We start from the raw sequence: 14,998 nt of genomic DNA, 5'->3' as shown, positions 1-14,998 counted from the left end.
GTCGGCCGGGACATCACTGGATGTGTCGGGACATCACTGGATGGGTCAGCCGGGACAACATTGGATGGGTTGGCCGGGACATCACTGGATGTGTCACCTGGGATATCACTGGATGTGTCAGCTCAGACATCACTGGATGGGTCAGCTAGGATATCACTGAGTGGGTCAGCTAGGATATCACTGGATGGGTCAGCTAGGATATCACTGAGTGGGTCAGCTAGGATATCACTGGATGGGTCAGCTAGGATATCACTGAGTGGGTCAGCTGGGTCTTTCAGCTGATATAACACTAGCTGTACCAGTTGGGATATCATTGGGGATGCCAGTTGGATCTATCAACTGGAATATCACCGGGCATACTAGTTGGGATATCACCAAGTGTGCCAGCTGGGATTTCAGCCATACTCTCCTACTGTTAGCTCTAATTATCACTTATTCAGGTTTTCTTTTGTCCTGGGCTGCTATCCATAGTCTCATTGTTTACCTACCCCTTTCATATTTCTCTCTCTCTCTGGGCTCCACCTCCACCTCCATCCGGTGATCTCTCCCTTTAGCGCCACCACCCCCCAACCCCAGAACCTTCACCTTTGGCATAAATACCACTTTTTCCTCACTGCTGACAGTTCTGATGAAGAGAAACTGGGCTCTTTTCTTTCCACAGATGCTACCAGTCCTGTCAAGAGTTCCACCAACAATTTCTGTTTTTGTTTCAGAATTCCAAAACTGTTTTCAGCTCATGGAGAAAAAATATAAAGTTTCCACATTTGCTTTCAAACGGTGCGTTTCTCTTTTGTCATCTGTTAGTTCTTGTACATGCTATTTTTATGTCTTACAGCATGTTTGCAGAATTTCCCACAACCATTTATGGAAAGAAATTAATGGTTAGATGCTGTGATTGTAATCATATTGTAAGTGCTGATCTGCAGTCCATATTTGACAGTACAATGGACAGATTGCCCTGTTACACTGTGAGCCTGTGCAAGCCCCTTGAGTGATAGAGCCCAATGGCCACCCATATGCCAGAAATATTGACATGATGATATAAACATAATTGCTGAGCAGATGTTGTGTAGATTAGATTTAAAAAAATGTCTGGATTTGAAGGATAAACTTTGGATTTTGTTGTGAAGCTAAACAGCTTGATACCATGAGGGAAATCAAACAGATTTATTCTTGTTAGTCTTGGTGAATGGACAAGCCCACCAAGGCCACACTATTACTTGTGACTAAGTATGCTGGCACCATTAAAGGTCAACCATACAGTGTGAAACTGGAGACATGTAGTTACTGAAGCATGTGCATTGCATGACATATGGAGTGAACCATGTTGGCTTCTTGTAATAATTCTGCAGCTTCCTTACTCGACATTCTCTACTGGCAGCCCGCAAGTGATCAGATTCTTCAGAATTCAACCTGCCATGGAAATAGGAACATGAGAGATAGGAGCAGAGAGAAATTATATGGCTTACTGAGTATACTCCAGCATTCAAATGGCTGATCTGAGACTTCAACTTCACTTTTCCACCTTCCCCAACCCCTGTCATATCCCTTGATTCCGCAAGAGGCTAAAAATCAGTCTAGCCTTGCCTAAGGTATAGTCAATGTTCTGAATTAGTAGTACTCCTACCACTTGTCACTGCCATTAGCACGATGCCACCACCTCCTCTAACAACTACCGCTTTCATAATCCTGAAACTTTCAATGAGATCATGTCTCATTCTTCTAAACTCCAAATTACTGAGCCAGTGAGGAAGAGGAAGAGTGGGTGGACATTGTGGTGTGTAAAGAGATGGGTGAATCAAAAAATACCAGGACCATAAGATCAATTTGTCGTTGCACCCTGTTGTGACATTAGACTGAGATACAAAGGAAAACACATGCAAAGAACCCATTCAGAGCTAGTTTTACACCTCCTGCTTAATATGCTGTGGAGTCAGATTAGAAATCTGCTCCATGCTTTATGTTAATTGCTGTGGACCAGACCAGACCCCCTCAAAATATTTTAAGAAGCCTAGACCCTGACTTTTTCTAATTTTAAAGATATGTGGGAAGTGTTGTGTTCCAGATGTCATGCAACTAGTCAAACTACTCCACATTAAGCAAAACATAATTTATTTAAACACTATAGTTAAAATGCAAACAAAAGAAAGATGAATTTACAACAATGTAACTATTGGAAATCTTAACCAAATAATAGATACAGTACCTATTACTAATTAAATGTTCCAATATATTAACATCCATAAACACACTCCTTGGTAAAAAAAGGCAAGTTCAGACACAGATTCTTACTTCAGTTGTCCAACCCAGGAAGAAACAACATCGAGAGATTTCAGAGAAAGTAGCAGCTAGGAATCATTCACTGAAGTTTCCAACTCTTCTGAGATCCCTAACAGGTTCTGACTGCCACAGCTAAAAAAAAGTACAAAGTCTGCGAGAGCTGGCCACACCATTCTGGTGTAAAAAACAACCCAAGGCCTCCTAAGCTGTTTACTTATGCTGTGTTTCAGTGGCCACTTCGTCACCTGTGCCTTTAAAACCTCTCTTCAAAAATAAACCTATGACAAAATAACCCTTTAAAGTGACAGCATCAGTACATGATGCACAATTGAATCTATGCCAGTATGAATTTCTGTTAATTCTCAATCTGTCAGCTTTCTTATATTTGGCAAACTCACAGGCCTTGACATAGCTATAATCTGTTGCTTCTGCATTTGCAGGCCCTGGGAGGTCATCTGATATTTACCTTGCCAACTGTTTTGCTCTTCTAAATCCTTCTCTCTATTCACTGCCTAAATCCCTACCACTGCATTCCAGAGCACAGGCAGCTCTGAGTGACTCTGACTTCCAGTATCATCCCCTAATTCTTCATTATTTTTTGATAAACTTGATGCTGTATCCTTAATCTTTGAGTTGGAACTGTTCCAGCATTTTGCAAACATCAAATCACCTCACTTCCACTAATTAGAATGCAAGTACACAAATCAAAACTTTTTTTTACTGATTTAAACTTCCTGGAGCGCTGAGAAGGTACTTTTAAAGTTATGCTTTGCAGTTAAACATTATTTTAAACAAATAGTTATATCCGCATACCTTTAACCAGCCAGAACGCCTTGCATCCCATGTTTTGAGGTTATGTACAGGTTAACAGTGGCAGAAAATTACTTTCTGATGTTACCCAACAAATAGTCAACCTCTTTGTAACAATTATCTCACAGCTGTATTAATGGAAGTACTAATCTGCAAGAAAACGTCCCCCAGACTAACAGTGAGAAAAATTCAATAGAAACTGGAGCAATAATGTTTATATAAAGATAACACAGTGTGGAGCTGGAGGAACACATCTCGCCAGGCAGCATCAGAGGAGCAGGAAAGTTGACGTTTCAGGTCAGGACCCGTCTCCTGCTCCTCTGATGCTGCCTGGCCTGCTGTGTTCCTCCAGCTCCACACTGTGTTATCTCTGACTCCAGCATCGGCAGTTATTACTATCTCTGATGTTTATATGAAGCTGGCAGTACTTGCTATTTTGTGTTTCTTCTTTTTACAGTAAATGTATATGGAACAACATTGGCACAGATCTTGTTTTGGTTCAATGTTGTTGTTTTAAACACGACTCATTTAAGATGACAAAAGTAGCAAAGATGCAGTAAGTGCATTCTGTTTTATTGTTTAAATGAATGCAGTAATTTTGCTTTTTCAGGAAATTTCAAATACTAGAAATTCTTCCCACACCATTACACTAAGGCGTACTGGTCCTTAATCCATTGATTCAGATATTTACCTAAACTCCTAATGTCTGTCATCATCCCTTTCCATCCTTTGAAGGGTCCAGGGATGCTGCATTCTGTGGCTGAATATTGCTCAGACATGTAGCTAAAACACCACTGTACTCATTATAAGGACATTGAGGCTTCCCATCAGGGATCAAGATCATTGAATAAATTTTACTGTTTCGTTCGAGCAATGTAGCGGCACAGCAATGTCAGAGCCAAGATTTTGGGTTTTAAGTCAGCACTCTACTGTTGGGGTCAAACAGAGGATAGGGTCACAACTCTACATGGAGCTGGATTTAATGTCCACAGTGGTGGACCTGTCAGCCTGCTGGAGGGCCACTGTCAGCCCACTCATGGGTATACCCAGAATCCCACGTAATTGAGGGGTGAGCCTTTTCCAGTTCAGTAATGCAGGCCTGAACAAGGTAGGGTTTGTTGGTGGTCTGTTTGAAGGCCAGGGTAGTCTCTCCTTTACTGCTGGATGTTCCATAATCAGGAAAAAGTCCAATGCCAGTCCACAGGCAGGCGTGTATACATAGCATGACTCTCCGCAACTGCAGCAGGCTGAGGCACACTGACAGAGAAAACTAAAAATAGTTGAGAATAAAAAGAGAAGAAACAGAGTGCAGCCATGTTGACATGTATTAAATTACAATCACGGCAAAAGTGCAATAGTGCATCCCAACCTGAAGAAATTAAGTTGGAAAATTCTCCCTGTCGTGTTTTTGGACTAAGCTTTAAATTCCAATGATTTTTTTTGGAAACTCTGTCCTGCTGTTGAATATGCCAACTCTATTAGATTGTGAGAATTATTTTATCCTGTTCATTTTAAAAATATGTCATAGTGGATAACAAGTGATGGAGTATGAAGGATTCATGGGGACATGGAGGGCGAGTTGGGGGTTTTGGGGAGGGTTGCAAATAGGCTGGTATGGGGATAAATGGAGGTGAGGTTGGTGTAGAGTTGGCAGAAGAACTCAGCTAACTCAGATTGGCCTTCTGATCAGCCCTCCTTCCAACACATTCTTCTCTGACACAGCTTCCAGACTCAGAAACATGAACCTCCTTACCAATATCTCCAGTAGTGAAAAATAGGAAGGGAACAACAAAGGTGACAGGCTCACGTTTCCAAATGTGGGAAATGGCCCAGTTGCCTTATTTCAAGGCCAAGATGAAAAATCCAGCCTGTGGAGTCAGAGAGAAAGTTTAGAGAGCAAACTGTCTACAACACAGAAAACAGAGGGATAGAATAGAAAGACAATGAGAATTGATGTTCCACGGCTATTGATGCTGGGCCCATTGTTCGTCACTATTTAGGCTGATGATTTCGACTGAAGAATTGAAATTTCAAAATTAGAAGGTAACTACAAATTAGAAGGGCTCCCTCTCCTGTGCAAGAGAATTGGAGTTCCAGTGTAAACGGTAAACTGTGTGGTCGGATGCAGCAGCTACTGAAATCGGTACCTGCGATAGAATTGCAACAGAAGAGAGCAGTTTCCTGAAAATAAAACTTGGAATATACTGTTGATCAAAAACAGATGAAAACATTTTGGAACTTGATGCAACCCATCTTGAATTTATCATGGATTTCACATCTTGGCTTGAAATTTGCCATTCCTTCACTCACCTCTCGAGTAACAGCATACATTGCTTCCTGTGTTATCATTATTCTTAGTGGTTATTGTCACAGAGACATAGAGCTGTACAGCACAGAAACAGATGCTTTGGTCCAACTCGTCCATGCCAACCAGATATCCTAAATTAATCTAGTCCCATTTGCCAGCATTTGGCCCATATCCCTCTAAACCCTTCCTATTCATGTACCCATCCAGGTGCCTTTTAAATGTGGTAATTGCAGCAGCCTCCACCACTTCCTCTGGCAGCTCATTCCATACATTCACCACCCTCTGCATGAGAAGTTGCTCCTTAGGTCCTTTTTAAATCTTGGCTCTCTCGCCTTAAACCTATGCCCTCTAGTTTGGACTCTGTTACCCTGGGGAAAAGACATAGACTATTCACCCTATCTATGCCACTCATAATTTTATAACCTTCTATCAGGTCACCCTCTCACCCTCCCTCGAGGGAAAATAGCCCCAGCCTATTCAGCCTTTCCCTATACCTCAAAACCTGCAAACCTGGCAACATCCTTGTAAATCTTTTCTGAACCCTTTCAAGTTTCACAACATCCTTCCTATAGCAGGGAGACCAGAATTGAACGCAGTATTGCAAAAGTGGCCAAACTAATGTCCTGTACAGCCACAACATGACCTCCTAACTCCTGTATTCAGTGCACTGACCAATAAGGGAAGCATACCAAATGCCCTCTTTATTATCCTTTCTACCTGCAGTACTATTTTCAAGCAACTATGAACCTGCACTCCAAGGTCCCCTTGTTCAGCAACTCTCCCCAAGACCTTACCATTAAGTGTATAAGTATGCCCTGATTTGCCTTTTCAAAATGCAGCACCTCAGGTTTATCTAAATTCTTTGTATTAATGCCGCAAAGCTGAGCCAACATTACAAGAACCAAGTGCCCTGTTGAGTAAAGAGTTACATAATCACAGTTGATTCGCTGCAAAAAGAATGTCTTTGGTGTCGCTTGGATAGGCATAAGATAAGTCAGCTTGTATTCCTGGTGCTAATCCTGACTCCGTACTGACCCCAGCTCAGAGTGAGAATGTACAGACATTAAAGAATCAGGCTAAAGGGGCCAGAAGTTCAAAAGCTTAACAATAATCATTACACAGGATTGGACAAAGTGGAAAGTTAAGAAGATTTATTTGATGTAATTGTTGGATTACAGTTTACAGGAAAATTGTACACAGAGGTGTAACGACTGATAGCTATCAGATTATTGAACTGAAGACTGTCATGATGTGGAGGTGTCAGTGTTGGAGAAGGAGCGAGATTCCGAAAGCTTGTGTCTTCAAATAAATCTGCTGGACTATAACCTGGTGTCGTGTGATTTTTGACCTTGAAAACTGTCAGTCTTTAAATCAACAATACTCAAAAAAGCAGAGACTGCAATAGTAAATTGAGAAACTATAGGTGACAGCTAGATAAAAGTGTCTCTTGCAGTTCCACCCAGTTCTTACATTGTAACAGAGGATCCTGCCATAAATAGTTTCCTTAACATACTGTGTACACCACCCTGCAAAATGGCTTACTTAAATCAGATTGGCCTAAGATTAATTTTACAGAACATCCCTCATCCAACCTTTGGTTCTGGCTTGAGGCCAATAGCTAAATGGGCTTGAGTTAATGTTTATACAAATGACTTAATGAAACTGGTAAATACAAAACAATGAGGCTCATTGCCAGCTCATCTTGACACATGACTGTGTGTGCGCATATGTGTATAATCTTCAAAAGTTCAACTTCTGACAAATTCATCTCACTGCAAGTGTAAATCTTGTGCCAAATTGTCCCCAGCATATTCACAACCAGCAACAAATTACAAGTCACTTTTCAAATGAAAACTGTAAAGATCCTAACAATATGCCTGCCTCCACCTTTCACAAAAGGAGTGCTAACAAATTTACAATTAGCACATCTCAGAATGGACCCCCGACAGCAACTGAAATTTAATTAACCCCAAGAAGTCACAAAAAGTAATAGCTACTACTTGCGTGATTGAAATTCTCTCAAATCTCTTGTAAGCCAACCTATTTGTTATTAATTGTCCATTTCTTTCAAAAGCCGACATCTTTGACCTCCCTCCCTGTAATTCTTCACCAAGTTCCATCTCAGTGTCAGATTGTAAGCTTTGAAGAGTCATTATTGAACTCGAAACATTAACTTCCTTTCTCTTTCTACAGACGGTACAAGACGAGCTGAGTTTCTGCAGCACCCTTTTTAGGTGAAATTGCAGCACTCTTCTACCACATTTTGGGATATTTTACGACTATAAAAGGTGGTACACAAATGCAAGTGCGAGCAAGTACAAGCTATCTCATTTCTTGAAGGTAAAAATTGGCTGCAAAATCATAACAGAATGGGCTAAATAAGTACACTTTAAAAACAATATATAATATTCGATTGCTAGGTATCTTAAACAATTGCTTTTGAAGACAAATGTTCCAAAGAGACAGGTTTCTAAGGTCATGCTATACCTTAAGGTAAACGTATGGTTGTAGTGAGACAGATGCCTTTGGGTTAATTGTTTCTCGTTTTTTTTTGTCCAGTGTTGAAGACATTTCCTTCCAACAAAAAGCTTCAAAAATGGCTGACGAAACAAGACAGACCCCAGCAAACTATTCGTCGAATATGTCATGCCCGTCAATTGATGATTTCCGGAATCAAGTCTATTCTACAGTGTACTCCCTGGTCTTTGTGGTGGGCTTGTCAGGAAATGCCTTTGCTCTGTTCGTACTTGTGAAAACATTCAAGCAGCGAACAGCCTTCAATGTCTACATGCTCAACCTGGCAGTGTCGGACATGCTGTGTGTTTGCACCTTGCCCTTACGTGTCGTTTACTACGCTTTCAAGGGCAGGTGGATCTTTGGGGACATGCTGTGCAGAATCAGTTCTTATTCTCTCTACGTCAATCTGTACTGCAGCATTTTCTTCATGACTGCCATGAGCTTCAATCGTTTCCTGGCCATTGTGTTCCCTGTTAAGAACCTGAAAATAGTCAATATTAAGAAGGCCAAGATAGTTTGTGCTGTGATATGGATTTTTGTCACTGTGACCAGCAGCCCGTTCCTTTTGTCAGGCTCTCACAGGAATGGAAATAAAACAAAGTGCTTTGAACCACCAGATGGTAAGCGTAAAGAAGACCTGAAGAACCTGTTGATTATGAACTACATTTCGCTGGTTTTAGGCTTCATCCTGCCATTTCTCGTCATCCTCATTTGTTACACATTCATTGTGAGGGCGTTAATGAAAAGCACAGCGGCCATTCACAGGAAGAAAGTATCGCGTCAAAGAGCAGTGCATCTGATCATCATTGTGCTGGCTGCTTTCCTGATCAGTTTCATGCCCTACCACACCCAGCGTACAATACACCTGCATTTCCTGCTACAAAACAACAAGAACTGTGATGACATTATTTACATGCAAAAGTCCGTCGTGGTAACGCTCTGTCTGGCAGCTGCCAACACCTGCTTTGACCCGCTCTTGTATTTCTTCTCTGGAGAGAACTTTAGACGGAGACTTACAAGTTCCTTCACTAGAAAATCGTCCGTATCCAGCAATCAGCTGTCGAACAAAAGGAAACGCTCACTAATGCGTGTTGAACAGGACAAATCAGATGAAGATTCTTTCAGTCCTACTCGGGCAAATGGAAGCATCAGCAAGTAAATCTGACTCTGCTGCCGTAATGCTAGGTACACGGAAAGGGGACTGAGCCTTTCAAACGTGGAATATCTTTTGCCAGGGTAGTGTTGCCATCACACAAAGCACATGTGAACCAAAATTCACGTAAATTCACAGAGATTCAATCCACAGAAATCAGATATAAAGCACACTTTCTGCTTGTAGAGTTCTTGTAGATTTTTCAAAACTGTGCTGTAATGACTGAAGAGATTATTTTGTGCGCAGATCACTGATCAAGTTATCGTAATTTTGCAATGGACATTATTTGTTTTTGACTATGTGACTTGGGTGTCCATGTTAGGTTAATGAACACAGTGTCCAACTACTTCGATTTTATTTCTTTGGAAAAAGATTGAGAGGGGGAAAAGTTCAATTCTTTAACATTCTGAGAAGTCTCTAAGAGACTTCAAGCTGCCTAGGATGTTAAGGACGAATTAGAGGGTATTTGTTTAAGGTTTACAAACCTTAAGAAAAAATGACAAGTGCTAGTTCCTGTCATCTTTGAAATAAGCAACTAAAACCATTGAAAAAAACCCTTCAGACTAAAGCTGGGGAGGTCCCCAGTTGACAGCATGTTTCAACATTAATGGGGTTAATTATGAATGATTGCTTGTCACCCATGGAGGTCAGATGGACACGTTAAAGGTTACGATCCCATTAGGGATCAACAAGTAAAATCATTGAGTGGATGCTATACAGAGCAAAAAGTTGCCAAACCGAATCATTTTCCTGTTGTGTTGGAAGTTTCTGATCTCAGCCAAGGTAGTCCCTGAACGTTAACAATTGATATCAGCTGCCTGTTCATTAACTTCTGCTGGAATGTACATGCTACGTTAATGCCCCCTACAAATTCAGAGCTCTACTGACACTTGGACTTAAATAATGTCCAGCTGGGTGGGTGCTGGAGAACATCAGTCACCGTTCGGATGAGCAGGAAAGCAGCAAAACGTGCTTGAGGGAGAAATGTACTGACAAAGAATAGCGGATATTAAGAAAAGGGTGTTAACTGTTGCCAGAAGAAGTAGCTTTTGCATTTTCACATGCTTTGTCCCCCTTCAGTGCTTTAGTGGCATTTTAAAAACCAAAGTCTATTTTCGTGAAATGCAAAATTCAAATATAGGGATAATCAAGTGATAAGTGTATAATTTCATCACAATGTGTGTGGCAGTTTTGTTTCCTTTTCATAAACAAAACACATCTTGTTTAACCATACATTCTCATGAATATATTGTCAAAAGAGAGGACATGAAGTGGATGTGTAAGTTACTTTCATGTCTTGTATTTCACTGGGAATTTATGCTGTTGAGTGCATATTGAAATAAAATTTTCCAAAGCTAAGTCTTTACAGGACAAAGCCACGATGTGGAGGTGCCGGTGTTGGACTGGAGTGGAGAAGGTCAGAAATCACACAACACCAGGTTATGTCCAGCGGGTTTATTTGAAAACCAAAGTAAGGCTCCAAAAGCTTGTGTTTTCAAATAAATCTGTTGGACTGTAACCTGGTGTCGTGTGATTTCTGATCTTTTATAGGACAAAACCAATGGAGACATTATCGGGTTGGGGAGTTTGGTTTATTATAATGTTTTGAATATTTTTTCCGTAATATTTTTCAGTACGGGTGAAGATTACTATTTCTTCAGTGGGACTGATTTTTTTCAGTCTTTTTAATATGCCTTTGAGTATTATGTTTAACGAAGCTGTTTATCTATGAATGGGAGTAGAAAAGGTCATGAAGCCTACCCCATCTACACATGATGCAGCCCACATAGAACACCAAGCCATCCTCCATCATGTGGTCACCTACTGAAGGAACCAGTGCCCTATGTAAGAAACAGTGTGCAATGTTCCTCTCCAATATCTGAAGGAAATTGAGCAATGATCCATAAGTTACTCATTAGTGTAGCTCCTCTTGCTCACCAAACCTACCATCTTAACTCAGGCAGCTCTCCCTCTTTCAGGAATCTACCCAGATCTTTTCTAAAAACTGTGAGTAATGGGAACTAAATGTAGGGATTGGTATCGCTTATCCTTCTGACAGAACTTCTACAAATGATTAACACAAATTCAAACCTTCATTTCCATATGAACATAGTAAACACTAGTTAGGGTGCAGTGATATGGTTCCTGTCTCTGGGCCAGAAGACCAGGTTCAAGTCCCCCCTGAGCTGGACATGTGACATAGTATGTTCAAACAGAATGATTAAAATAACTATGATAAAGCTTCTTTTCGTGAATGATATAAATAAATTGATTTAGGATCTTGTGGTGCAGAGATAGGATTCAAGTTTGACCTGGCCCAGGATTGCGTCATAACATGTCCAAACATGTTGATTTAAATAACTCGCTGTTTCAATAAGGTAATGTATCATGTGAACAAACAGAAAGCCAGTCAGGTTTTGCAAGTGAGAGAATTAGGCACTGAGAGCTGTTTTATAAACGGGCTCACATTGCCAAAGGCCTCTCAATTGCAGCCCGCAAGCACTTTCACTCCAGTTCATGCAGCCAGGAATCATAGTCCAATTTGCACTTAGCTTTCTTCCTCACTGGCTTGTTTCTTTAAGGTCATCTGAGATCAGAGGTTTCAAGATGATTAATACCAGCACTGTTACATCATTGATGAATAAACCTTAAAGAAAACACCAAAATCTGCCGGTAATTTCATTTCAACATTGAAACAAATGAGTCAGAACATTGATTCATAGATTAAGTTAAGCCACACGGGTTATGAAAAGAAAACATTTCGGTTCTTTTATCTTAGTGCAACTCATTTTTCAAAAAGAAAAGCACATTAAATTGGATATCAAAAAATGACTGAGGCAACAAAAATGCACTGACTTAAATTTATGTAGCAAGCAAAATTAAAATGTTACATAAGTAGCTGGTGCATTTATGAATGGAACAGTTAGCCAATGTGAGTCTGCTAGCCTTCCTAACTCTATTCATCACAACATTGAGTGGATTCACAGAATTGGCCACAGAACCAATGCAACTGAAGTGACACATGTTTAGGCGTGCTAAAAAAAAATCATAATTATTGTCTCCAAAACCCATCCATCAGGAATCTGATGAGATCGAGTGCAGCTCTGGTTTGACGTCAAATGGGGAATATTATTGGGCTGTCCACCCAACGCAATGGTTTGCCCATCCAGCAAGTTAGGCTAAATTTATCCCTTTCTGGATGTGGGTATCTTTGATTTTTGGGGAAGGATGATACAAGTCAGGGATTCAACTGGTAGTATTTACATTGGGTGAAGCACCATACAAAGTTCTGGTGGATTATTGCTTTATTTCCAACAGCACAAAACATCACTTTGCATTCTTTGTGGTGATACATCTGCATGAAGGTGCACAACATGGACGTGGAGGTGCCGGTGTTGGAGTGGGATGTACAAAGTCAGAAGTCACACGACACCAGGTTATAGTCCAACAGGTATATTTGAAATCAAATGCTTTCAGAGCACTGCTCCTTCGTCTGACGACTTCACCTGACGAAGGAGCAGTGCTCTGAAAGCTTGTGTATTTAAATAAACCTGTTGGACTACAACCTGATGTCATGTGACTTCTGACTGTGTGTAACATAGGTGTGCAGAAAAACATCACTTCAGGTTAACTACTTACAGAGGAAATAATTGGGAAAACTGAAGGCTGAAAGAAGTGATTACCCAGGAAGATCCTTTTTGAATAACCATGTAACAATTTTTTCTATTATGTCACTTTGTAAACCCAGTAGATATTTCTGTTCATATTACCTTGTGTTAATATTAATTTGATATAATGATTTTTTGATTGGTGCAATATTGAAAAAAACACCAGCCGTAATTTTGTTATGCCAACTTATGTCAGAAGTTTCTATTTTTATAGTTCTTAGATGTCCTTTATATGTGCACAATTTGTTGTTATGAAACGGGAAGTAAGTTTCACAATGTATCTGTATTTTACAGTCAGTTACCTTAAACAGGAAAATAATAAAAGTTGTTTTATCTCCATATTTGAATCTACAACTCTTCTCAACTAACTATCTATCTGGATTTTTTTTGTTCATAAGATGAGGGTGTTACACCAGCATTTATTGTCTATGTTCAGAGATAGTAAGAACTGCCAAAGCTGGAGTCAGAAATAACACAGTGTGTAGCTGGAGGAACACAGCAGGCAGGCAACATCAGAGGAGCAGAAAAGTTGACGTTTCGGGTCGGGACCCTTCTTCAGAAATGGGGGATGGGGAAGGGAGCTCTGAAATAAATAGAGAGGAGGGATGGGGCCGGGGAAGGTAGGTGGGATGGTGATAGGTGAGTGCAGGTAGGCAGTGGTGGGGATTGGTCAATGAGGTGGGAGGAGCGGATAGGTGTGAGAGAAGATGGACAAGTTGTGTCAGGTCAAGGAGGCGGGGATGGGGGGGCGTGGGGTTGGTCATGGGAGATTTTGAAATTGGTAAAGTCCACATTGAGACCATTGGAGCCTACAACCCAGTTTCAAAATCTCCTCACGCCCGGCCTCATCGCATGACCAACCCACCCTGTCATCCCCACTTTATTGTCTATGCTGTTTGATTTGACTGAATCCATCCAACAATCTCAACTCTGCTATCTTCTCACAATATCTGAGAAAGGGTCTGGCCTGCACTTGGCTGTGCCTGACAAAAATCAATACGGTTGGAACAGGCAGGAACCCTTTCTCACACCGAAGACATATCGATTTCACACAAGTCAATGCATTGATATAAAATGTCAGCTGCAGCACAGTGATGAACCTCTCACTTCTGGATCAGGGGTTTAGATGTTCAAAGGCTCTTCCAGAGACTTGGGCACAAAATCTAGGCTCATATGTTCAGTGATAGTAGGAACTGCAGATGCTGGAGAATCCGAGACAACAAGGTGCAGGGCTGGATGAACACAGCAGGCCAAGCAGCATCATAGGAGCAGAGAGGCTGACGTTTCGGGCCTAGACCCTTCATCAGAAAAACCTGCTTAATATTTGCTCACAAGGCATTTGAACATACCTCCAAACCAAGGATCATCCTGGGGAACTCTCTCTGAACTGCCTCCAACAGAATAATATCTTCTCTTAAATAAGGGGACCAGAACTCACTATACTCCAGATGTGGTCTTGCTAGCACATTGTACAGTTTCAGTAAGACTTCCTTACTGTTATACTCCAACCCCCTTTGAAATAAGGGCCAACATTTCCTTTGTGGACAATATGGAACAGGGATGTCTATTGGTTTATTTGTAGATGTTGCAATTTTTTGTGGCCAATCAGTCATCTATGACTCTATGACAATCAGATGTTTAGTTGCTCACTTGATCGTGTTGGATATCTTCATTACCAATTAATCAAAATATTCAAAGAAAATAAAAATAAAAATGACTTTTTGAAAGTTTCAATGGCAATCCTGCTGAGTTTGCTCCCTGCAAGTCCAGGAGTTTCATCTTTAAGGAACTGGGACAATTCTGACAGAGAAAGACAAGACCCATTGTGATCTAACCACCCAAAGGCTCCCTGGTCAGTTTTTTTTAGAAACTTGTGTTTCGCTTCTGAGAGCAGGGGAAGCCAAGAGGAGATTTGGGAAAGGTGTGTAAAAATCACAAAGGTGGTTTAGATGTAGTAAATCAAACGAGACAGCTTCTGATGGCCATAGGGTAGAGGTAATCAGAAGGCACAGTGTTTTTAAGAGAGACCTAGGCCATGTCTGATAGCTGGTGGCCTGTGGAACTTGAACGTAGAATTCCTACAGTGCAGAACAAAGCCATTTGGCCCATCAAGTCTACGCTGATCCATCCTCATAGCCCTGCATTTCCCATGGCTAACATCCCCTAATTTGCGCATCCCTGCACACTATGGGCAGTTTCCCATGGCTACACCCATTCAACCTGCACATCTTTGGACTGTGGGAGGAAACCGGAGCACCCGGA

The 14,998-nt window shown here is 41.0% G+C and overlaps 1 protein-coding gene across 3 annotated transcripts in view; it reads left to right on the top strand.

The window, feature by feature from the left end:
- Nucleotides 1-12,528, top strand: part of LOC109913832 (cysteinyl leukotriene receptor 1) — a 38,879-nt gene extending 26,351 nt beyond the window's left edge. For 2 of the 3 annotated variants that reach the window (XM_048605406.1, XM_048605409.1), the window contains exon 2: nt 7,958-12,528. In XM_048605406.1, coding sequence (XP_048461363.1) covers nt 7,995-9,074 — 1,080 coding nt within the window. In that variant the 5' untranslated portion in view covers nt 7,958-7,994 and the 3' untranslated portion in view covers nt 9,075-12,528. Of the gene's footprint in view, nt 1-7,591; nt 7,739-7,957 lie in introns of all 3 variants that reach the window. The other variant, XM_048605408.1, reaches the window with a different exon arrangement.
- Nucleotides 12,529-14,998: the final 2,470 nt, after the last annotated feature.

The sequence above is a fragment of the Rhincodon typus genome, chromosome 14 (assembly GCF_021869965.1).
Source record: "Rhincodon typus isolate 14 chromosome 14, sRhiTyp1.1, whole genome shotgun sequence".
NCBI lineage: Eukaryota > Metazoa > Chordata > Chondrichthyes > Orectolobiformes > Rhincodontidae > Rhincodon > Rhincodon typus.
This window is presented reverse-complemented; position numbering and strand designations above follow the sequence as displayed.